At 38.4% G+C, this 23,538-nt stretch overlaps 1 protein-coding gene across 1 annotated transcript in view; it reads left to right on the forward strand.

Annotated features, from left to right (window-relative positions):
• The window catches only part of ADGRV1 (adhesion G protein-coupled receptor V1), a 564,972-nt gene that overhangs the window by 268,155 nt on the left and 273,279 nt on the right, over positions 1-23,538 (forward strand). Inside the window, exon 85 of the mRNA XM_060146321.1 lies at positions 4,804-4,904. Coding sequence (XP_060002304.1) covers positions 4,804-4,904 — 101 coding nt within the window. The remainder of the gene's footprint in view (positions 1-4,803; positions 4,905-23,538) is intronic.

Genomic DNA, 23,538 nt, shown 5'->3' on the forward strand with positions numbered 1-23,538 from the left:
CACAGCAGTGTAACGTTATGGGACTCACCTCAAAGGTGATTTGGAAGAATCACAACTTACAATAACTTTAGATGATAATGCCATAATTTTATAGTTATTGAGGAACCTAAGCATGGTTTGAGGTACTATTACTATTCGGAGAATAATATCAAAGAAACCTGCTCTGCTTCCCATAACTCTGTTGATGTTGATCTATCAGAGGTAGACATTGGGTTAAAATCATCCTAATTTTGACTCTGGAGTACAATCCATATGGCCTTATGAACTTAATGAGACGCTGTAACGTTCCATAATCCACTTCGTTTTTAACATCAATACATGAACTAGGTCATGTTTGATGTACTTGTAGGAGGGTGAGTCTCCTGTTTTGAAGTGCTTTTAAGCTGAGACCTCACATTTGTTCTTTTTTGTTCTCTTATGATGGAGAAATGCTTTAACACATTAGTCAAACTAAAGCTTTCCCTTTTAAATGATGAATAGTTTTATTTACTCTATAGATTACTAAGTATCTAAGTGCCAACACAATGTCATTGTTTACAGTAAGTAACAGGAGATAATTGTCTATAAATTGCTAAATACTAAGACTTACAGGATAAGTAAATCAGCCCAATCCAGAATACTTTGAAGCATGCTTATTCTTTTGTTCAGGTTTATTAAACTGCAAGACTATTCTAAAAAAAAAAAAGAATATTCTAGTTGTGCTTTTATATTTTACAAGCTGATAGTCTAATTGTTTTTCTAGGGAAAAAAAACTCTATCAGATGCCACCCATTCATTTTTAATTATTTTTAAATATAAGAGATATTTACTCAATTTCTGTGTCAGATTCTTCTAAAGATATTAAGTTCATATTCACAGTAATCGTTGTCCTAAGATAGCCATTATAATTATCAAAACAGTTTCATTCTATCTAATGGGGAGTTATTGACAAGAAGAATCGAAAAAATGTCAGAACTTAAAAAAAAAAGCAGTTTTAAGGGGTTACTGCAGGTGATAGAAGTCAGAGAGCTTAGTCTAATTCTGACATGGCATAAAAATGTTGGATTTCTCTAGCTATGTATCGATAATAACATGTATTGTTTAGGATGGCCCTGATTGCAAGTGACAGAAAGCAAGTCAAATATCTTAAATAAGCAGAATTTAGTTTCAGGGTTGATTAGTTCAGCACCCCAATGGCATCATCAGGGGCCCAGCCTCTTTACATTTGTCTCTTTTGCTCTCCTCAAAGGTTTTATTTTATTTTCTCCGCCTTGCCCCTACGTGGTCTTGAGCTGGCTGCAGCAGCTCTAAGTATCCCACAACTCTGCCTAGGCTTGCCAAGGGAAAAGCACTTATCTGGATCCAGTTTTAAGAGCAATGAAAACTTTCCTGAAAACCACCCAGAGCGTTTTCCTGCACATCTCTTTGACCAGAATTGTGTTCTGTGACCTTTCATAAACAGTCTTGGGACAGTTTAACACAGCATTCTTCAGTAGATCTTTCTTCGATGATGGAAATGTTCTGCCCTCTTCAGTGTGGTGGCTACTGGCTACATCTGGTTATTGAGCCCTTGAAATATGGCTGGTACAATTGGAGCCTGAATGTTTAATTCTATTTAATTTAAATTAATTAACATTTAAATAGCCACATGTGGCTAGTGGCTACTGTATTGAACTTCATAGGTCACCCAGAGGCTGGTCTCCTGGCAACCTCTTCCCTCTGGAGTAAACCCTTCCCTCTAATACACAGAACTTGTGTACTCTAAGGTGTTTCGTATTGACTTTTGTTCACCCTAGAAAACTTTTCAGGATTGACAACTTTGTTTTCCTGTCCTTAGCTTATTAGTAGCTGTAATCAAGAGGCATCACGCTGAAGGGAGAGTTGCAGGAATATGGGAATCAATAGAGATGAGCAACAAAAAGTAAAAAGGTGACAGTTACAGCTATCATTAGGTGGGAGAAGAGAAAAAAACCTAACCTAACAAGCGAATAACTGATTTAATAATCCAGTGATCATTTGGGTTTTAGATTGATCTGTAGAGAAGGCAGAGATACATAAGTAAAGCAATACAAAATTTATAAATATTTTAAAGAGATTTTCCTGGGAAAAAGTGTTAATGTTTGGCTTGTGGAGGGATAAACTTCAGTGATTTGGACAGTATGTCCCGTTTGTAAGTGATGCCAAACAGTAGTTATTTACTGGATATCTATATTCATATACAAACAGTACATATGTATATACACATACAAACATTCGAATATTGTATAGATAGATAAGATCTTTGGTCCACTTTGGTAATAGCAAAAGAATCCAGCGGTTCTTTAGAGTTTTTCTTATCTAAATCAAAGATTATCAATGTTATTATTTTGTTAAGGGTAATTTATCTTCCATCTTACTGTCTAATCATATAGAAAAGTTATTTGTGTTAGTAAACTGATTAATTGCCTTTTTCCAACGGATTCTGTAACCTACATAGTGCTAGGGGAAAAAGCAAATGAAAATTATTCAATCAGCAACTTGGTTTTCTACATAATTGCCAAGGAATCAGTTTTTACAAACCTGTTTAGAGTATACCTTTAGGTAATACCTGGAATTGTTACACTTTATTTTTAAAAATTTCTATTTATAATTATACCTTTTTGTACCCTGTGATTTACATATTAAGGGAATTTAAACCAAAAAAAAGTTACAATTTTTAAAAAACTGACTTGTAAATTTCAATTATGTTTGCTGAATACAGCTCTTCAATATCAGATAAGAAAATAAAAGATAAATACTTATATAGTGTTTAGGAACTTGGTAATTGAAGTATTTATTTCTTTAAATCTATTCAGTATCTCTCCCAAGGCCAGTTGAGGCTAGGCTGCTTGAGGTTTTTTTAGCCGCATTCTTTTCTCCTAAATAAAAAATGCATCTAGATAATCATCATACATTACACTTACAGGCTAATAGAACCTAGCCCATTCTCCTGCCACTGGCTTTGAATCCTGGACTGCCACCAGGTGTTATGCTAGCATTTTAATTGAAGCTTAATAGACTTAATTAAATATTACTGATCTGGTCAAGTTTAACTGTACTAAATTTATATCATGAAATGGGAGTATAGTGGAGAATTACCAAGTTAGGGGAAAAGGCTGTGAATAAGTTCTTCTTGTGAACTAGAAAGAAACAGCTGACTCAGGAGTATTTCTCCTTTGCCCAGCCCTAATCCCCTTGCCTCATATTGTTACCATCCACCACAGTAAACTCATAGTAAAGCACATATTTGTGATCATGTGGCCGGCAATGAAATGAGACTTCCAAGGCCCTGCTTTTAAGTCAGTGTGGTAACACACACAGACCCCCTCCACACACACTGTCACACTCAACCTGAACCTTCAGTTGAAGGTGACTCTGACCATCACAGGAAGTTCAAAGTGTACATTTGTGAGTTTGGAGCAACAGCTTAAATAGTTTATAAGCTACCTAAGTAACAATGCAGTTTCTGGCTATACTGTGTACCTGTGTGGGTGGATTGGGCAGGCAGCCCCAGGACCTGCGCACCTGTCCCAGAACACCTCATGGCAGCCTTCCTAAAAGTGGATTACTCCTGATTTCTTGGCCAAATTTCTAGGCTGAAAGCCTTGGCTAATGCAAAGCCTCACTTCCTGTGTGGAACTTTGTCTACCTAACGCAAACCTAAGCATATTGAAAGCTTTTCCCAGAAGGATTTCTGAGAGGCATTTCTGTGCTGACAATTAGTCACAGACCCCATGTGCGCATTTTGCAGATGCCCAGTCCACTTATGCCAACGTGTGGTGTACGTACTTGAGAAGTTTGTTCCATGGCTTCAGAAAAGATAATGAAGAAACAAAATGTTAAACAAATGCAGCGTCTCCTGCTTGCCACGGAGGCGTTGATGAATGAGCTAATGCATGCAGCGTACAGGGCAAAGCAGCATACACAAGCCAGTTGTTATGTTTCAACACTTCTTAGACAAAATAACCCTACTGAGGATGAGAGTGGAGTAAAAGGCTTAAGTGATAAAGCAAATAGGTTACTTTGTGCAGCACATTTAAATTTTAAAAGGCAGGAAATATTTTCAAAATATATATACGTTCTACATTTAAAACCTAACATTAAAAGAAATTTATACAAATTGCAAGATAAAAGATTTATGCGTTAGTCCTGAGGTTCTTATCTTCCCCTTGAAGTAGTATAGGTAGGTGAATTCAAGTAGATTTAAAGAAAATAAGAATAATGTTCTTCACACTACTTGGAAATGTAGATGTTTAGGTTAAAAATCATCTCAATGAGAAAGAACACATTTTGTTCCTGGTTTTGGCACCCAGGAGCATAAGGTTGCTTTAAAAATTCATAATCACCACTGTTGTAATTACATAATTATTTCTAGTAGACAAAAATGGGTAATTACCAAACCTGAGTTTTGGTAGCACCATTCACAATTTTATGCCTGAAAAATCCTATTCACCTCCCTAAATATCTCTATTTAGCAAGCCACCTGATCATGGAAAATTAGATTGGAATTTGATTCTTTTCTTAAACAGTAAAACTTGTCTAAATTATTAATCTGCTTAATTTGTGCTTTACTTTTAGTAGGGAAATAAGCAAGTAGATATTTGAAATTTAAAGTTACCCTTGGGCTTAATAACTGTGAGGATTTTATATGTCTTGTCAAGTGGACTGGATTAAAATTGGAACATGAATGTTCCCTGAGATGTTGTGCTATGCGGCCTTATGTGCTTACCTTTTCCAGAGATTTTACCATGCTTCTGTTTATTCATGGATTGTAAAACCACACATGGGCTTTTTTTGTTTCTACAGGTCTCTGCCTGGCTGTTCTTTCCCATATCTTCTGTGCCAAGTATTCCATGTTTGCAGCTAAACTTCTGACTCACATGATGGCAGCCAGCTTAGGTACACAGGTAGGAGAGCGCTGGGATTTCCCACTTTCATGTGATGTTCATGTTTCTTCTTCTGTGATCCTTGAGTATAAGTAAAGTTTAATCTCAATTTAGTTGAAATAAACTTGTTAAAATTGTAGTGGAGGAGGCTGGGGAAGGAGAGCAGTAAGAGGAAATGAGAGTATCAGGTCTAAAAAGTGTCTTTTGTGAAGTTTCTACAGAGAAATACCTTAGTGTCGCCGCTTACAAGAAAATAACTGCTGCTTATCGTGAAGCATCATATTGTCAATTTATGTGTTACTAATGTGTATATATGTTAAAATGAGCACATTTTAATTTAATCTGAATAAAATATGCTCTGTTACAGATCCTTTATATGGAGGGCATTAAAATGATATATATTATTTATTTATTTATTTATTTATATTTGGCTGCATTGGGTCTTTGTTGCTGCGCGCAGGCTTTCTCTAGTTGCGATGAGCGGGGACTACTCTTCGTTGCCCTGTGCAGCTTCTCGTTGCGGTGGCTTCTCTTGTTGTGGAGCACGGGCTCTAGGTGTGCGGGCTTCAGTAGTTGTGGCACGGGGGCTCAGTAGTTGTGGCTTGCGGGCTCTAGAGCACAGGCTCAGTAGTTGTAGTGCATGAGCTTAGTTGCTCCGTGGCATGTGGGATCTTCCCGGACTAGGGCTTGAACCCGTGTCCCCTTCATTGGCAGGCGGATTCTTAACCACTGCGCCACCAGGGAAGCCCAAAATGATATATACTTTAAGACATCTGGATAATATATTTTGCTTCATTTAATATTATAGAATACAGTTTGGTAGAACATTCTTTTTTGAAAAACCGTTTCTATGGCAGAAGAAATAGTGTGAAAAGCATTGAGTCATTCATTAGCATGCATTTTAAAGCACACAGTTTAAAGCCCGGAAGGCAGATCAAAAAGATGAAATTAAATGCCTTTTCTGTCCATAAGATATTCACAGTCTGGAACAGTAGATGTACATACAAATAACTCTAATGCAGTGTAATTAGTGTGAACACAGACTATTTGTAAATATAGTTGAGGACTTAATATTTCTGCGAAGGTAAGGGAAGTCTTCACAGAGGAGGTGATATTTGGGGTGGGCTCAAATGAGAAATTCATGCAGTTTGTTGATTAGGAGTAAGATGGGCATAGACATCTATATAAGCAAACAGGAAAAAGCATAATCACTTCTACTTAAAGACTGTAATTACAGTTTCAACCGGAAGAATACACTATATAATGTTATTATTGAGAAAACTTTGTAATATTGTTTTATAAAATTTCCTCATTTCTGGGTAGATGGGTGCACATCTGAAGTGCAGAAAATGCTGGTGCCTGATTGTGTGCTGGTGTATGCATGTGTTCAGTTTACGTAAATTTATTGTGCTGTCCCTACACTTAGGAGTTGCACACATTTTAGAATGCTAATGGCGTTCTATTGAACTCCAAACAGAACCTTTAAAAATAATACTAGAGGAGGAGCTGAAATATAAAATGGAAGATTATCTGGGACATTGGACTTCTCTTGCCTTTTTTGGTCCCAGGAGTGAAAATGACATGAGTAAATTTCATAACTCTATTTTTTAGGGAACAATGAAGTGCTGAATTCTAAGTAGAAGATCCCAGATTGTGCTTTTAAAGTACCTATGAACTATGAGAGGTAACAGCTGTTACCAAAGGGGGGCTTACATTGAGTTTGACAAGACTATTTATATTGCCTTGGTAGCTATCTTAGTTGTCTGATCTTGCCTTTGCTTCTTGTATTTAAGATCTTAGAAAACCCACCTTCCATAATTAGAGTTTACTTGGCTGTATTCACCACCCACTCTGGTGATTTTTTGGCAGCAGAATTTGTACAAGTCTTAATTATAGAACCATAGAATTACAGACAACTCTTCAGTGTCCTAGCAGACAAATTTGCTCATGTCTAGGGATGTAAAAAAAAGACAGGATTTATATCTTGGGACACTGCCTTCAGATTCACATTATACTTAACATTAATTTTGGAGAAAATAGTCAAATCCATGTTATTCAGTATATTTTTAGAATAGATAAAGCAACGTGGCATGAAAAATCCTACAATGTATGACTTGTCATGTGACGTAACTAAAAAAGAACTTCCGTAGTTTATTTTTGGCAGGAAGAATTGTTGATAGGTTGTGGATAGAAAGTACTGTTTCCTCAAAATGTTTTACCTATCTACTTTGATTTTTAAAAATACTCTCTAAATTAAAGAGAATAATTTTCTCCTTTAAAACCTTTTAGCAAAGCCTTTGAAAAATTCTTAGACTCTCCAAAAAAAAAAGGAATGAAGCTGACTGCAGGAACTTGGGCCTACCCTTTCATTTATGAATTTTAAAATCACGTTTATATTTCCAGTTACAGAATCTTGCCAGTGGGGGGATTCCAGTTCCAGTCTTGGACCTCTCATTTGGGATCCTCCATCAACTATATGTTCACATTCTTATAGTTTAAGTTTCCTGTAGAGAAGTCTTAAAAAATACAGTTTGGCCTGTGGGTCTTTGGCTAAAAGAGTAAAATTTCTCTAGCTGACCTCAAGTGTTTGAGTTGTGAATACTCTGTAGACAGGTCTGCCAAGACCATTTGGTTTTAAATCCTTATTGCTGGCCTAGGACTAAGTCAAATGGCTTTTGTGGAAAGGGGAAGAATAAAAATGTAATGGCCTCTGACTTCCTTTTAGGGCAGTGTGTCAGTGAGGGAAGCAATCAGCATCAGGAAAATGTGATAGTCTGTGTTTCTCGAAACATATATTGTATCTAATGTTCTTCCTTTAAAAGACAAAAGATTCTGCTTTAATCTAGAATTTGTGTCGTTCAAGCATGTTTGAGAACCACTGACTATAAATTACCAGCAGGTGGCAGTAAAAGATTTTTTTTTTTTTTTTTTGCAAAACCGGTTTTTAGTCTCTAGCAAAGATGGAGTTCAGTAGAGAACTTAAGATGTTTTCACAGCACTTCTTGCACTGGGCTAGAGAGTATTCTTCTGCAACTTAGCAAACATGCATTTGTGATTTTCTACCTTTCTCTTTTTATCCCCTTTGTTCAGAATTGAACTAATGAGTCTGAAAGGCACGGTAAGAAAGCTTGTGCATCACTAGCTTGGACTATATCTTTCTGTCATTTATCATTTATAGTTAAATTCAGGGGTATAACATTATTTTCATTATATTTATGTTGTATAAGCTTTAAGAAGTGTGTTGTTGGAGAAAAGTATGTTTAAATGTCGTAGAAGTTTTAAGATAAGATCTGTGTTTTCAGTATTGTTTATTTTAAAAGTATGTATTTTTCGGGGCTTCCCTGGTGGCGCAGTGGTTGAGAGTCCGCCTGCCGATGCAGGGAGCACGGGTTCGTGCCCTGTCCGGGAGGATCCCACGTGCCGCGGAGCGGCTGGGCCCGTGAGCCATGGCCGCTGAGCCTGCGCGTCCGGAGCCTGTGCTCCGCAACGGGAGAGGCCACAACAGTGAGAGGCCCGTGTACCGCAAAAAAAAAAAAAAAAAAAAAAGTATGTATTTTTCTTCAGTGCCAAGTTAATGTTTCTCACTCATCTAAAAGAAAATGATTAAATGGCAAGAAATTGTGAGATCATTATCTTTAAATATGAAGGAGAAGAGAGCAAACAAATTTTCATGGCATTGGTGATATTTCTTGGAAAAACATCTAATTATATCTTAGGAATTTTTATCTTAGAATCACATTGCCAGCCCATGTGTGCCCTGATAAGGCTGGTAAACAGCTAGGACAAAGGACAAGTTTGCAGTTCAGGGTTCTCAGTTCTGGGGGTTCTGTCAGGAAAAGCAATTCTCCAAATCTAAAAAAAGAACAGAAGTTTCCTCATAGAAAGATGATAAGATAGAACTGCATTTACTCTGATTAATAAACTTAACCAGAGGAAAACGTTTGTTTGTTTTCTCTGTTTTTTGTTTGCATGGCTTAAGCACCTTTTTCTGAAACTGAAGAGCAAATTAGTCTAGAAAAAAATGTATGTAAAAATACTCTCTGAATTCAGATGACACCGAATATCTGAGAATTTGAAATACTTAAATATGAATTTTGGGTAGCCGCTGGATGTATGGGAGTTTTAGCTTCCATAGGCCCTCTCCTTAAGAAGGGACAAGGAAATCGCCTTAAAATTCAGAGGACAGTTCTCTGGAATTTAGCAAAAAGTTGGACTGTAAGTGACTTGTCCTGTTTCCTCATTCTGTAATGCTTTGGGATGTCGTCTTGCAATGTCATTTTGTTTCCCGGGTAGGATTCTGTGTAGATACTCCTGCCAATAGATTCTGCTTTAATCTGCAATTTATGTTATTTTAGCTTTGAGTATCTAGTATTTTTGAGATGCAGAATCATTGGCTGTACGTGAAGGAAGCCAGAAGCCAACTGTGACCTCTTCAGTACTGATTCCTTATGGCTACTCCAGGGTCTGGTTTCTCTCCTGGCAGCTTGCACTGTTGTGTTGAGTCTGTCAGCTCAGGAAAGTCATTGTGTGTGAAGGGTCTGAAAACATGTATCTTATAGGCATATCTTTTTGGATTGAAGCAGAGTCAGACAGAAATTGTAAAATGTTCATTACTCAGAACAGATTTTTCATTAGCTGGAAGTTTTAGTTAATTGCTTGTTAAGCAGGGTATCCTTTGTTATTTCTGCTTTTGTTATTTAAGAAAAAGGAATTTAAGAGTTTGAGTACAAGAACAAAAATTGGACCTTGTTTTGAGGATTGGGAAGCATGAAGGATCATTATTCAGTGAAACATTTATGATCATTTGTTCGTGTAGATGTAAATGGATTAGGAAAGTGTTTCCTAAAGTTGGATGTAGGCATCTTGTTAAAATTCAGATACTAAATCATTAAGTCTGGGTGGGTTTCTGGATCCCACTAGTTGAGAGATTAGGTTAGCTCTGTTAGGACCCAGATACATTTCTGGTTGTTGTTGCTGCTGTTGCTGTTATTGTTTTTATTATTACTATTATTATTATTACTAAACCCATAGTACTAACCTATTTTCTTTACTCTAAAAATAATTTCTGTAAGAAATTCCATTAATTAAATTTTTACTTCATTTAAAGTGTCATTGCCTTGAAACCGCTTACAAACATTTATCTTTCCATCCTGAAGGGAAAACTTCGGCTACTGTTTCCTTCTGGCTTTCTTTTCTTCCTCCTGGGTTACTAAGAAAAGATCCTCAGACATGGGAACTAATGTAGGACTGAGAGTGCAGACCAGACTTTTATTTTGGTCTTTCTCATAGCATTTCACACTTGCAGAACTTCTCGGTATTGTACGTGGATGTAAACCACTAGAAAGAAGGTGTAACCAGCACCTCTACCACCATGTCTTTCCTATAAAGAGCTTGTAAGCGCCTCCACTTCAATAGTATTGAGTATGTAAGGCTTTTATTTTTTATACAAAAAATTGTTAGGTATTTAACTGTACCTTTCCTTCACATAGACATTAATTTGGTGAACATGAATAAAGAGCATTCTGCACACAGATATGAATATACATTTGAGTTGAACTTATTAAACTATTTGATTCTAGTTTAGGTATGCTCATTAATGTGGCCAAAATAGTATCACTATTCATGACTATGAATGCCCATTCAATCATCCAGCAGTGAAATTAAAGCAAAAAAAAAATTGAACAAACCCTACTTATCCCCCATCAGGATCATCATTCATCTATGAACTCATCTGCTTCCACCTCATCTACCATATGCACAGTATTGAGATTGTGCAATGGGAAATACCAGGCAAGATATATACACATGAAGCACGTAGATAACAGTCTGAAAATGAACCTTATGGTAAGAACCAAGTTGTATGTAGAAGAAAGTCTCCTCTTCTCTAGGATACTAGGTAGTATTGCATAAGCTGTGGGTGAGGGCCTTAGCTTGAAAAGGCTCCACAGAGCAAGTGGAATCAGACTCAGTTGTTGAAAGATGGATAAGATTTGAAGAAATAGGATGTGGCACATTCTAGGCAGGGGAAAAGAACAAGAATAAAGACCTGAAGGGTTTAGTGACCCTGGTAAGACCTGCCCCTGGCATAGGGAACTAGATAAGCCATCAAAGGTGAGGTAGTTGTATATTGTCTGAGAATTGGTGGGAGTCACCAGTGGAGTAGTCCGAAAGGGCACAGTGTGAAAGGATTGTTCCAAAGGATTGATCTGGCAATTAGGGTTTAAATAAAAAATGGATTAAAATAGAAGAATGCCTGGAGATGGGTTTAGAGAGGCAGGGTGGGGAGCTTTTACCATCATCTGGTTATGTTGGGTCACGTAACCAGTAGCAGTGGACAGTGGTAGTGGCAATGAGAATTCAAAGGAAAGAAGAGGGACTAATAAAAAACACCCTGTTTTGTGCTATGAAAGTATTACTGTTTTAGTTTTCTGTTTAAATCAATACAAAGGTCACACTGTAAATTTTATTTTATTTAATAAACGTGTTAATAAACATTAATATAATACCTACTAAGCATTATATGAGGTTGGCACTAGTACTCTTCCTATTTTACAACTGAGGAAACCGAGGCATAAAGAGTTTTGAGTTATTTGTCCTAGGTCACATAGCGATATGTTACAGAACTGGAAATTGAGCATAAGCACCCTTTAACCACTACGTATACTGCCTCATAAATCGTGAATTAATGAGATTTACCCTATCACCAAAGAGATAGATAGCCTTTTCTTATTTAAGTCATTTGACTTAAATAGAAAAGGCCAGAAGTTTTAATAGATGGAGAAGGATACATGCAATTTTGGGCATTAGGAATTTAGAGTTCCCATAGCACATTTAAGCTAGTGATTTCAATGTTAGCTACATAAACAAGTGTTGACACTATAAAATAGTTCTTTGGGACAGGTTGAGGAGAGAACCTGATTATAGAATACATGTAACTAATGTCACAAGGGCTTGCCTTTATGGCACTGAACTGTGCCGTAAAACATTTACATGTATTGCTTTATTCACTCCAGATGAGGTGGGTACTTTTATCATCCCTATTTTACAAATGGAAAGAATGGGACTAAGAAGTTCAGTTACCTGCCCTAACCTTCAGAGCTAGAATGTGGCAGCTGGAAGGGTCTGAACTCAAGTCCATCTGCTTCCAAAATCTGTGTGTTTTAAGACACTGTGCTGTGTGGAATGAGAAGGATCATTAGAAGCAGCTAACTAAAGCATAGTTAAAGTTTCTGAGGCCAACGAAGGAAAAGATGTTTCAAATGGAAGGATTTAGCATCAGTGGGAGATTAGTCCTCCAGTTTGGCAAGAACAAAGTCACTGGAAACCTTGGTGAGAGATGATGAAAATAAGACACAAAAGGTTAGGGAGTTCAGTCGATCGGGAGGAAATGGAAGGGTTGTTTCAGACCACACCTGAGAGGAGCTTGGCGGTGAAAGAAGGGACCTGTTGGGGCACAAGAAGCGGGAACAGCTCTGGCCCCTCTGATATAAAAAGCTCGCTGAAGGGAAGCTGGACCCTGGGGCTACCAGCTACCACCCACCAAAGGGGTAGGTCTCCTCTTCTCCCATCCCACTCCCCCTCCCACATTGGTATTTTTATTTTCTTGAAATAGAACTTTCTTTAGCAGTTTGATGAAAGGGTAATAGGAATTTGTAAATTTCTCTGTGATCCATGTTTTTATTTATACTTTTTGATTACTTTGACATTTTTTATGCCTAAGACAAGTAACTTCCTGCTCGTGTGCCTAACCTAATCATGTTATACCTAGGAGACAATTAAAGCTCTAGTTTGAGCTCGTTTTTTCCCCCCATTTCTTGAATCCAAATTTTCTTTGATGACCTTACATTTTTGGTATTATTATTATTGAATTTCATGTAAACTTGCAATCAGTCATGAAGTAAATCTGTAGCTAGTGTTTATCAAATAATGTTATAATCCATTCTACAACCAAAAATATTAATATTATGCTATTCACAAGTATGTGCTTTGAGGGATTAAGATGATATTGGTATTTAAATGGAGGAAAACTTGAAGAAATAATAAGTTTCATGTTTGCTTTCTTCTTAAGAACATACTTATATATCAAAATTTTTTATTCTTAAAATCTTTTAATAATAAAATCCAGCTCCTTTTTTCCAGCAAGCTTTCAAAATTCAGCTCAACCGTAGATTCACTAAATTGAAAATAAGTGGACGCTGAAGATACAAAAATAGTATCATGGTCACACTACTGGGAAATTCAAACTTTCCCAAGTGCTGAAGTAGCAAAGCAACAGAAAGAGTGAGTAATATTCTGAATGAGGCTACAGTGACATTATCATGTTTGCAACATGGCTTTTGTTACTAGGAAAAATTGTGAAGCAAATCCAGACTTTACCAGAAAATACCAGTTTGGAATCTTCTGTTACAGCCTCAAAAATATAAACTATCCTTGACTTTTAAAAGTCTTCTTTTGATCTCCCTAAGTAAGGAAAATCAGCATCTGAGAAAAAATGTTTTTATGAAAGTTTAATGATAGCTCTAAAGAACTTTAAGTAACAAATATGGAATGTAGGAGGAAGAGTCCCATTTTTGGAATTAGAGGACCAAATGGGGGGAATATCTCTGAGCTGCAATCGGAAAATCATTGGAAAAATAATGAGAATGCCTGGGCTTCCCTGGTGGCGCAGTGGTTGGGGGTCCGCCTGCCGATGCAGGGGACATGGGTTCGTGCCCCGGTCCGGGAAGATCCCACATGCCGCGGAGCGGCTGGGCCCGTGAGGCATGGCCGCTGAGCCTGCGCGTCCGGAGCCTGTGCTCCGCAACGGGAGAGGCCACAACAGTGAGAGGCCCGCGTACAGCAAAAAAAAATAAGAAGAAGAAGAAGAAGAATGCCTGCCTTGCAGAGTTGTTAAGAGGATAATAGGCCATGTTCAAAAATCTTGAAACACAAGGCCTAGGGAACAAACGAGGGGCAAAGGCGGAGGGTAAGGATGATTCCTGCTGCCACACAACACTGCAGATGCCCGTTGGGTTCTGCTCTGAGTCCAACGCTTCCTAATGCCCTCTGGAGAGCTGAGCCTGCTTTTCTCTTCCGGAGGTTTTCTTAAATCAACAGCAAGGGAGGTGAAAGTTTCTTCAGCCCCACCATTTTTAAATAATTGCCTCTATCATGCCTGTTATCACACCTCTCACTGTACTCTCCCAGAAGGGTTTTTATGTTGGTCTGCATTATCTTTAGACACTATATTAATTTTTGCTTTGTTTATATTTTTCAAATGTGATTTTTTTCCTCCTAATCTTAAGTATCTTCTAAGTGTTGTGTCTTTATTGCTTGTGTTGCATTGTTAGAACCTTAAGAACGGTAGAGATATAGATAGATATTTGAAAAAAAAACTGCATGTGTGTCTGTGTGTATATGGTTTGACCTTGGGAATGTGGATGTGTGTACATTTGAAATTTGCAATAGGTATTTAAAAAAAATTTATAGAAGTATAGTTGATTTACAATGTTGTGTTAATTTCTTCTGTACAGCAGAGTGACTCAGTTATACATATATTCTTTTTCATATTCTTTTCCATTATGGTTTATCACAGGATATTTTTATTTTAACATCTTTATTGGAGTATAATTGCTTTTCAATGGTGTGTTAGTTTCTGCTTTATAACACAGTGAATCAGCTATACATATATCCCCCTATCTCCTCCCTCTTGCATCTCCCTCCCACCCTCCCTATCCCACCCCTCCAGGTGGTCACAAAGCACGGAGCTGATCTCCCTGTGCTATGCGGCTGCTTCCCACTAGCCATCTTTTTTACATTTGGTAGTATATATAAGTCCATGCCTCTCTCTCACTTCGTTCCAGCTTACCCTTCCCCCTCCCCGTGTCCTCAAGTCCATTCTCTACGTCTGCATCTTTATTCCTGTCCTGCCCCTACGTTCTTCAGAACCATTTTTTTTTTTAGATTCCATATATATGTGTTAGCGTACGGTGTTTGTTTTTCTCTTTCTGACTTACTTCACTCTGTATGACAGTCTCTAGGTCCATCCACTTCACTACCAATAACTCCATTTCGTTTCTTTTTATGGCTGAATAATATTTATCACAGGATATTGAATATAGTTCCCTGTGCTATACAGTAGGACCTTCTTGTTTATCCATGCTATATATAGTAGTTTGCATCTGCTAATCCCAAACCCGCAATCCTTCCCTCCCCCCCCACCCCCCGACAGCCACACATCTGTCCTCCGTGTCTGTGAGGATGTAGATGTGTTAATTTGTGCTGTATTTTAGATCCCCCATATAGGTGATATCATATGGTATTTGTCTTTCTCCTTCTGACTTATTTTGCTTAGTATGGTAATCTCTAAGTTCATCCATGTTGCTGAAGGTGGCATTATTTCATTCTTTTCTATGGCTGAGTAATATTCCTGTGTGTGTGTGTGTGTGTGTGTGTGTGTGTGTGTGTGTGTGTATCTATCTAGATAGGTAGATAGATACACACACACACACACACACACACCATATCTTCTTTATCCATTCATCTTTCAGTGGACATTTAGGTTGTTTCCTTGTTTTGTCTATTGTAAATAGTGCTGCTATGAACATAGGGGTGCATACATCTTTTCCAATTTAGTTTTGTCTGGGCATATGCCCAGGAGTGGGATTGCTGGATCATATGGCAACTCTGTTTTTAGTTTTTTTTCGAGGAACCTCCATGCTGTTTTCCATAATGGCTGCATCAGTTTACGTTCCCACCAACCGTGTAAGAGGGTTCCCTTTTCTCCATACTGTCTCCAACGTTTATTATTTTTAGACTTTTTAAATATTGGCCATTCTGACTGTTGTGAGGTGGTACCTCTTTGTAGTTTTGAATTGCATTTCTCTAATAATAGTGATGATGAGCATCTTTTCATGTGCCTATTGGCCATATGTATGTCTTCTTTGGAGAAATGTTTATTTAGATCTTCTGCCCATTTTTTGATTGGGTTTTTTTTTGTTGTTTTGTTTTTGAGTTATATAAGCCATTTGTATATTTTGGAAATTAAGCCCTTGTTGGTCGCATCATTTGCAAATATTTTCTCCCAGTCCTTACGTTGTCTTTTCATTTTGTTTATGGTTTCCTTTGCTGTACAGAAGCTTGTAGGTTTGATTACGTCCCATTTACTTATTTTTGGTTTTATTTCTATTGGGAATAGGCATATTTTTAACAAAGGGACACTATTTAACGAAACAGTACAGCTAAGGACTACCGTAAGCCCTTGATCTGCGTAATTCCATGTAATCCTTATGACACCCTGTGAGACCGTCAGTATTATTATGATTGCCTCTGCATTGCACATGAAAAATCTGAGACCCCAATAGGTTACATTACTTGCCCAGGCCCAATGCCCCATCTCTGTCTGAGAAAGACACCTCAGAACCCTTCAATGGTGCCTTTCCCCTCCACTTCCATGGAGCATAACAGCATGGTCTCCTGCAGACAGCTTAAAAAAAAAAGAAAAAAAAGCCTTGTTGAGATTGAATTCACATGCCATACATTGCAGCCATTGAAAGTGTACAATTCAGTGGCTTTTAGTGTATTCACCGAGTTGTGTACCCATTTCCACAATCAGTTTTATTTTTGTAGCTTTATTGAAGTATAGTTAACATTTGCTACTAGAGTAATCATGTTAGTAGGCCTCTCTTTAATCTTTTTAGCTCCTCAACATCTTGCTTCCTTTTGTGGCTCTTTTCAATGACTGGCCCTCACAAAATTGGTTTTTATGTTTCCATATACATCTGTAAGTCCCAGGAAGCTGTGCCTGAGTTTTAGCTTCTTGCTTTACCTACAGTGTCTTACACTTAATTGCCTATCTGCCTAACTGAACTTTAAGTTCCTGAGCAAAGCGACTATTCTTTTTTTACATCATATACTATGCCAAAAGGTGTATAAGAGGGCCAAAATAACAGCAGTTATACAAGTTAAGTAGCGTTTTCTATCGGCTTGTTAGTTGTGTGAGTCCAGAACCACCTTTCTGGCAGAGCCCCATTTGGATCCCATCTCCTGGGAACGTGTACTTTGTGTTCTGCCAGGGATGAGGAGGAACTTGGTTTCAGGCACTATGTTTTGGTTGTAAGCGTGAATGTTATTGCCAAGTTGAAAAAGTTACATGTCACATATCAACAACCAAGTGCATTTCCTGGCCAGGTTTCACGTGTAGAAGATGGCATGTGCAAATGATTTTATGGGCCTGGAAACGGAGAAATTCCACAGCAACCTCAGACCTCACCTCTAAGCCGCACCCCAACCCAATCTATGCCCTTGATCCTTCTGGAATACAGAAATCAAAGTTAAATGAAAGTCAGCTTCTGAATTGATATTCTCAATTTTTGCATGTTTTAAAACTATTTTAGTATGGATATCCCCTTTGAAAAATATGTATAGGATTAACCATATTTGGAAATTAAATGCATTTTATCTCTCTTCTTCCAGAGGATATCTCAATTGTATCCTTTTCTGTCAATCTTTACCTTTATCATACTCATCTAAGCCATCTCTCTTTTATAGTAGTGTCCAAATTATTACCCATGGTTTTGCTTTGGCCCCTTTCTTTATAATCTATTCTCTTCTCAGCAGCCACAGTAGTCCTTTGCAAGACTAAATCAGCTCAAGTCACTCTCCCACCTAAAATCCTTCAGTGACTTCCTACTGCACTAAAAGAGAAACTTCTGACCTGCATCCAACAGACCATGAGGATCACCCCTGCCTACATTGATCTCACCTCCTCCCATCTCCACCCGTTCACCCAGCACCAGTGACAGTGGACTCTTTTCAGGGCCTTAAACATGCTACCTCCTTCTTGTCTTGGGTCCTGGGTTCCAGTTAGTCTCTAAGCCTGGAAAGTTCTATACTAGTGCTTTGCTCATTCATGTATTCATTCATCCATCCTTCATTCACACTCAGCTCCCATAGTATCACCTCAGAACAGCCTCCCTGAGTAGCTCTCCCGCCCCACAATATCGCATCCTCATTATGTTTGCTTTATATCATATATCGGTATCTGAATCCTCTTGTTCATTTGTTGTATTCATTCCCCTTCCTCGCTCCCTACTCCCCTTCTCCTAGAACGTAAACTCCATTAGATCAGGACTCCCCTGTCTTGCTCATTGCTGTGTTTCTAGCACTCATAAAAAACTTTTTGACACGTTCTAGATTTCCAATAAAAACTAGTTAGAATAACAGAACGAACAGTGAGGTGAAAGGAAATTGCAGGCTTGCTCCTAATGAACGTCTTCAATTTAAAACTAACCTATCGGGCTTCCCTGGTGGCGCAGTGGTGGAGAGTCCGCCTGCCGATGCAGGGGACACGGGTTCATGCCCCGGTCCGGGAAGATCCCACATGCCGCGGAGCGGCTGGGCCCGTGAGCCATGGCCGCTGAGCCTGCACGTCCGGAGCCTGTGCTCCGCAACGGGAGAGACCACAACAGTGAGAGGCCTGCATACGGCAAAAAAAAAAAACCCAAAAAACTAATCTATCACCATTTTCTCATGAAAATAAACTTCCTGTATTCTCAATTCCTTAAAAAAAGTCAGAATTTAAGAAAAAAGATTATTCATATTCTTAAAGAATTGTAATGTTGTAGTGATCTACAACTTATAAATAAATTGTAGTATAAATTTTGGTTTATAATTTAAATGTGTTCAATTCACAATTAGCTTTTCCCCCAAAAGTAGTTATAAAAAGAAGTTAAGATCCCAAGCCAGCCACTAAAGCCCTTTAACTCTTAATCTAGCTCTTGTGGGTTCTATTAGTAATTTTTCTTCATGCAAAACACATTTCGATGTCTGGTGGGGAACTTCAAGAAAATCCTCCCTCCTTCCACAGCCTCTGTTACCTGGGTCGCCTTCCTTCAGAATTCCATAGAAGCAGACATGACGGCTCAGAATGGGGCAGGGAGAGGGGAGAGGAAACTCAAGGGGAGAGGGAGACTTCTTGAAACCAGCTTCCTGAGTTTGGGTGGATGCTTGTGCAAGTGAGTTGGATAGCAAATGTGAAGGTTTTCTGGAGCTTGGGGACATAGTGTCAGGATAGAGAATTGGCTCATAAAGTAGCTTCATTAACTTCTTATTGAGAAGCAACGTTAGAGATGAGAGACCCGCCACTGGGGTACACAGAAGAAGTTTTTCAATATTCCACAGTAAAATTTCTGTATCCCATAGGAACAACGTTTTGTGCTAAGATTGAGTGTAGACACTCAAGATAGATAATAACTAATTATAATAGCTACTTCTGATAAATAGTTAACTAGTAAATGTCTGTAGTGCCAAAGTAATTAAAATGGGCCGTTAAAAATAAGGATACAAGTAACAAGGTTGTCATATTGGTAGTGTGTTGGAATTAGGGCTGGGATGACATACCCCAACATACTGTAATATGTCTACACATAATGAACAATCCTGCCTTGGTTAGAGTCATGATGAAACCAATGTTAGTTTCTGAGCTTATTGTATATATCTAATACAACATCCCCAAAGCCTTTGAACTTATGAGTAAAGCATTCATTACAATGCCTGGTATTACAAGTGAGTTAATGAGACAAAACAGTCACAAAACCCCATTCCTTCCCCCAAAAAAATATTGTGAAAAATTAGAGACTTTGCCTTTAAGGAGTATGGTTTTGTACCTTGGAAATCTTTAATTAAAAAAGTAAAAGTATTGGTTAAGTTTCTTTGCCTCTTTGAATCTGCCTAGAAAAGTGTTCAATAAATATTTGTTTTAGAAGGGCAATATAAGCATGTTAAATTATATAAATAGAGGCGTGTAGGTATTGCTTACACAGTTTCTTCACTCCACAGAGGTACAAAGGCCAGAGGAGTTTAAGAGATTAACCCCAGGAAGACAGAGTAGCTGGAGTGCTGGAGTTAGCTCAGGTCATGGTCATTACTATTGTTAACTCACTAGGTGCTTGTGAAACTCCATAAAAAATGGTCTTATATTGTACAAACAGTCCTTACTTGAGCAACTTTCAACTCTTAGGATTAGGGATTGCTCTTGAAAATGTTTGTCAGGGTAATTATTGAAGGCTCTTGTGTGAATGTAGACAAGTCAAATGAGAACAGGGAGGTCTGTCTATTACCTTGTGTTTGAGTCTAAATCAGAGCAGCAGAAAAATATATTTATTCTGTAGGTAACAAAAAGACCTTTTGTGAAGTTTTTGTGGAAACCCAATTTAAATTTATCTCCTTGTATATGCAACCACCATTCATTGTTCCCATTCTGCAAATATTATTGTCATATATAATGTATCAAGCTCTTTGGTAGTAACTGCAGACATAAAGATAAATAAAACATAGTTTAGACCCTGGTGCATTTATAGTCTACTGCAAAGGGGATAAACATGTAAATAAATGAATGCAATAGAGTGTGATAGGCAGTCTGTACAGCATACAGTGGGAACCAAAAATAAGGGAGTTTTTAATTCTATCCAGGATGAGGGGTGGCGTCAGGAAAATCTTTATAGCAGTGAGAGTGCTAAAGCTGTCGTGAAAGATGAGAAGTCTTTACCAGGTAGACTCTACGTATAATTAAAATACAGACTTTAGTAAAGGCAGAGGAATGGGCGGTGTCTGGCAGGATTGCTCTGCTTTGGATTATATTCTGTTTATTTCGCAGGGCTTTTGGGATGTTTCCGCTGGTTAAGGGTTGATGGTGACAGAAGGAGAATTACTTCTGCTGCAGACCTGGAAGAGCTGGAGAGTAGTCTCCAGACCTGAGCAGAACTGATATTTGGGGAAGAAACAGGAAATGAGAATTTCTTATAGGTTTTTCTAGGATAAAAATTTGGAGGCCACAGATATATTTTTGTGTCTCCTGAGCATTTTTCTTAGAAGTGTGTTAACTGGTCTAACCTGAAAAGGCTAACATATCCAATTCTATACCACAGCTCATAACAAAATCAGAAGTCTCTATTCTGTAAAGTGTCAGTAGAAGTTCAGATGGGTTTTTTTTGGTCGTTTATTAATGCATGAGGTAATATGTTTTAGAAATCGAAGCATTCATTATGCATGGAGATAAAAAGCTATTTCATATTTTAAAGAATAATTCCTCAGAACAATTCTAATGAACTCTTTGTTGTTAGCTTTGGTGAAGAAATAGGAAAAAGCTGATCAGGTATAAAGTATTTTTCAATGTTATTTCAAATATAATCTGCAATCATATGTTAAAGACCCATAAAGGCCTAAATCAATATAGTCATATATATTGCAATATTTAAACTTATTTAAAAATATTAATACAACACTACATTTTATATGCCCTTTTAAGTAAGCGCTAGGGACAAAATTCCAGAAAAAAAGCTACAGTGAAATTGTGATAACTCCAACTGTATAACAGTAGGAAATATATCCTGTGTATATTTTCTGTGATACTACCCTTTTTGAATTTCCTATTGAATTCATATTCTTGAGGTAAAGATAGAATTCAGAGCATAGAGAAATGCAGTGAAAATACCACAGGAAAGTATTTGTGGTGTTGTTTAAAATTCAGCATGTGTAAAGTTATCAACAGGCTTGAGAACAACAATATAAGCAATTTTTTCCTAAATAGAAGCTAGTCTGAGAGAATAGACTTCCGTCAGAAGTGGCTGCTGTTAGGGAGAGGGGAAGCTGAATTCAAATTGTTTTGTGAGAAACTAGAAAAGAGGAAGCAATTCAGCTTCACAATCAGTCCCTGACATTTGACTTACTCTCTTCGGGGTTTACAAGTAGCTGACAAGTTACATATAACGCACTCTGCCTAATCCTGGGCGGCCTCTCTTCCAGCTGATGTCTGCGTCAGTGGTGGCCATGAGAGAGGAAACAACTTGAAGAAAAGATCGTTTACCACTTCGGTGTAACATGAAATTTAGAAGGAAGTGGTTTAGAGCACCCTTGGAATACTGCTTTGTATAAATCTAAAAGATGTACTTAGCAGACAGTCCTAAACGATAATTAGGATCTCATTCTGAAGGGCACCTTCTTACTACTTCTTCGGGGGTAACTACAAAAAGTCAAAGACATACTTTTAATAAATACCTCTTTATAGTCATTTGTAAATTGTGCATGAGATTAAACAAATAATCAAACTGACTAGCAAACACCAAAGTAGTCATAGTCATGTCCTCAAGAAGACTGTAATCTGAGAAGTACTGGGCCCACTTATACAGATATGGAGTAAGAGAAAATAAGGAGAGCATGAAATCAGCTACATGAATGTGGTGTAGCTGTCACACATTCTTTGTTGCTGCACATTTATACTTCTTGCTACTTAGAGATGATAATTTACTTGAGGGTAAGGACTCTAACCACATTTGTTTGTTACATCTCTTTTGGTGGACAGACTGGAACAAATGGGAAAAGAAACCGTTGACCAGTTGCATGTGAGTAATTCTTTCCCTGGAATAAGCCTACTTCAGCTTTCAAGGGGAGAATGACTTGGGGAAGGTGTTGTAGAAATAAGGTCACAGACTCAGACTTGTTTGAAAGGAGGCTTTTGCTGCTGTTCTCCCAGTCTGCAAGCAGGAGGAAGGGAAGGGAGCACCCACCAGCAAAAGCAGGGTGAGGACTCCGAATTCACTTCCACAGTTCACAACACAGGAGTGGAACCCAAGATTCCCTGCCCCCACTATCTTTCCAGAAATCATTTTGAGAGTGACAGGAAAGATGGGTCTTACACTCACAAGTAGGCCCACTTCACATATGCATCTGAAGGGCGATACATGTGCACATTTTTTTTTCCCCCGGTACGTGGGCCTCTCACCGCTGTGGCCTCTCCCTCCTCTCTTGCGGAGCACAGGCTCCGGACGCGCAGGCTCAGCGGCCATGGCTCACGGGCCCAGCCACTCCGCGGCATGTGGGATCCTCCCGGACAGGGGCACGAACCCGTGTCCCCTGCATCAGCAGGCGGACTCTCAACCACTGCACCACCAGGGAAGCCCCCAACATGGATCTTTTGATTGTGGAAGATCCGATTCCCCTCATCAAAGGAAGTGTGGCCTTTCCCCCAATTCCTTTCAAGGTTTAGCCTTGTTTCTTGAAGTTTCAATTTTATTTTTCGTTGTGCTGCTTTGATTTGTTTGCTTTTTTCCCTTCATTTTCCTAAATGGTAAGTGACATATATTTAATTTTAAATTTAATTCTGTTAAAATAAATTCTTTTAAGAGTCTGTGTTTAGGGCTTCCCTGGTGGCGCAGTGGTTGAGAGCCCACCTGCCGATGCAGGGGACACGGGTTTGTGCCCCGGTCCGGGAAGATTCCACATGCCGCAGAGCGGCTAGGCCCGTGAGCCATGGCCGCTGAGCCTGCGCGTCCGGAGCCTGTGCTCCGCAATGGGAGAGGCCACAGCAGTGAGAAGCCCGTGTACCGCAAAAAAAAAAAAGTCTGTGTTCAGGATTTTTTCCATTTTATTTATATAACTTTTAGGGAGGTAATGGCATTGTTAATAATATTCTTTTTGAGCTCCTGGTATAATCCAGAGACTTTTAAGTATGGCTACTTCATTCTGTTCTCAAAATAGTGCTCTCAGTAGGCATTATCATCTTCACTTTATAGCCGAGACTTAGTTTAAGGCTCACAAAATACAATTAAATTTGCCCAGGATACCACAACTATGAAGCAGGACTAAGATTTTAACCCATGTGTGTGTCTGATTCTCTTTT

The sequence above is a fragment of the Lagenorhynchus albirostris genome, chromosome 3 (assembly GCF_949774975.1).
Source record: "Lagenorhynchus albirostris chromosome 3, mLagAlb1.1, whole genome shotgun sequence".
Taxonomy (NCBI): domain Eukaryota; kingdom Metazoa; phylum Chordata; class Mammalia; order Artiodactyla; family Delphinidae; genus Lagenorhynchus; species Lagenorhynchus albirostris.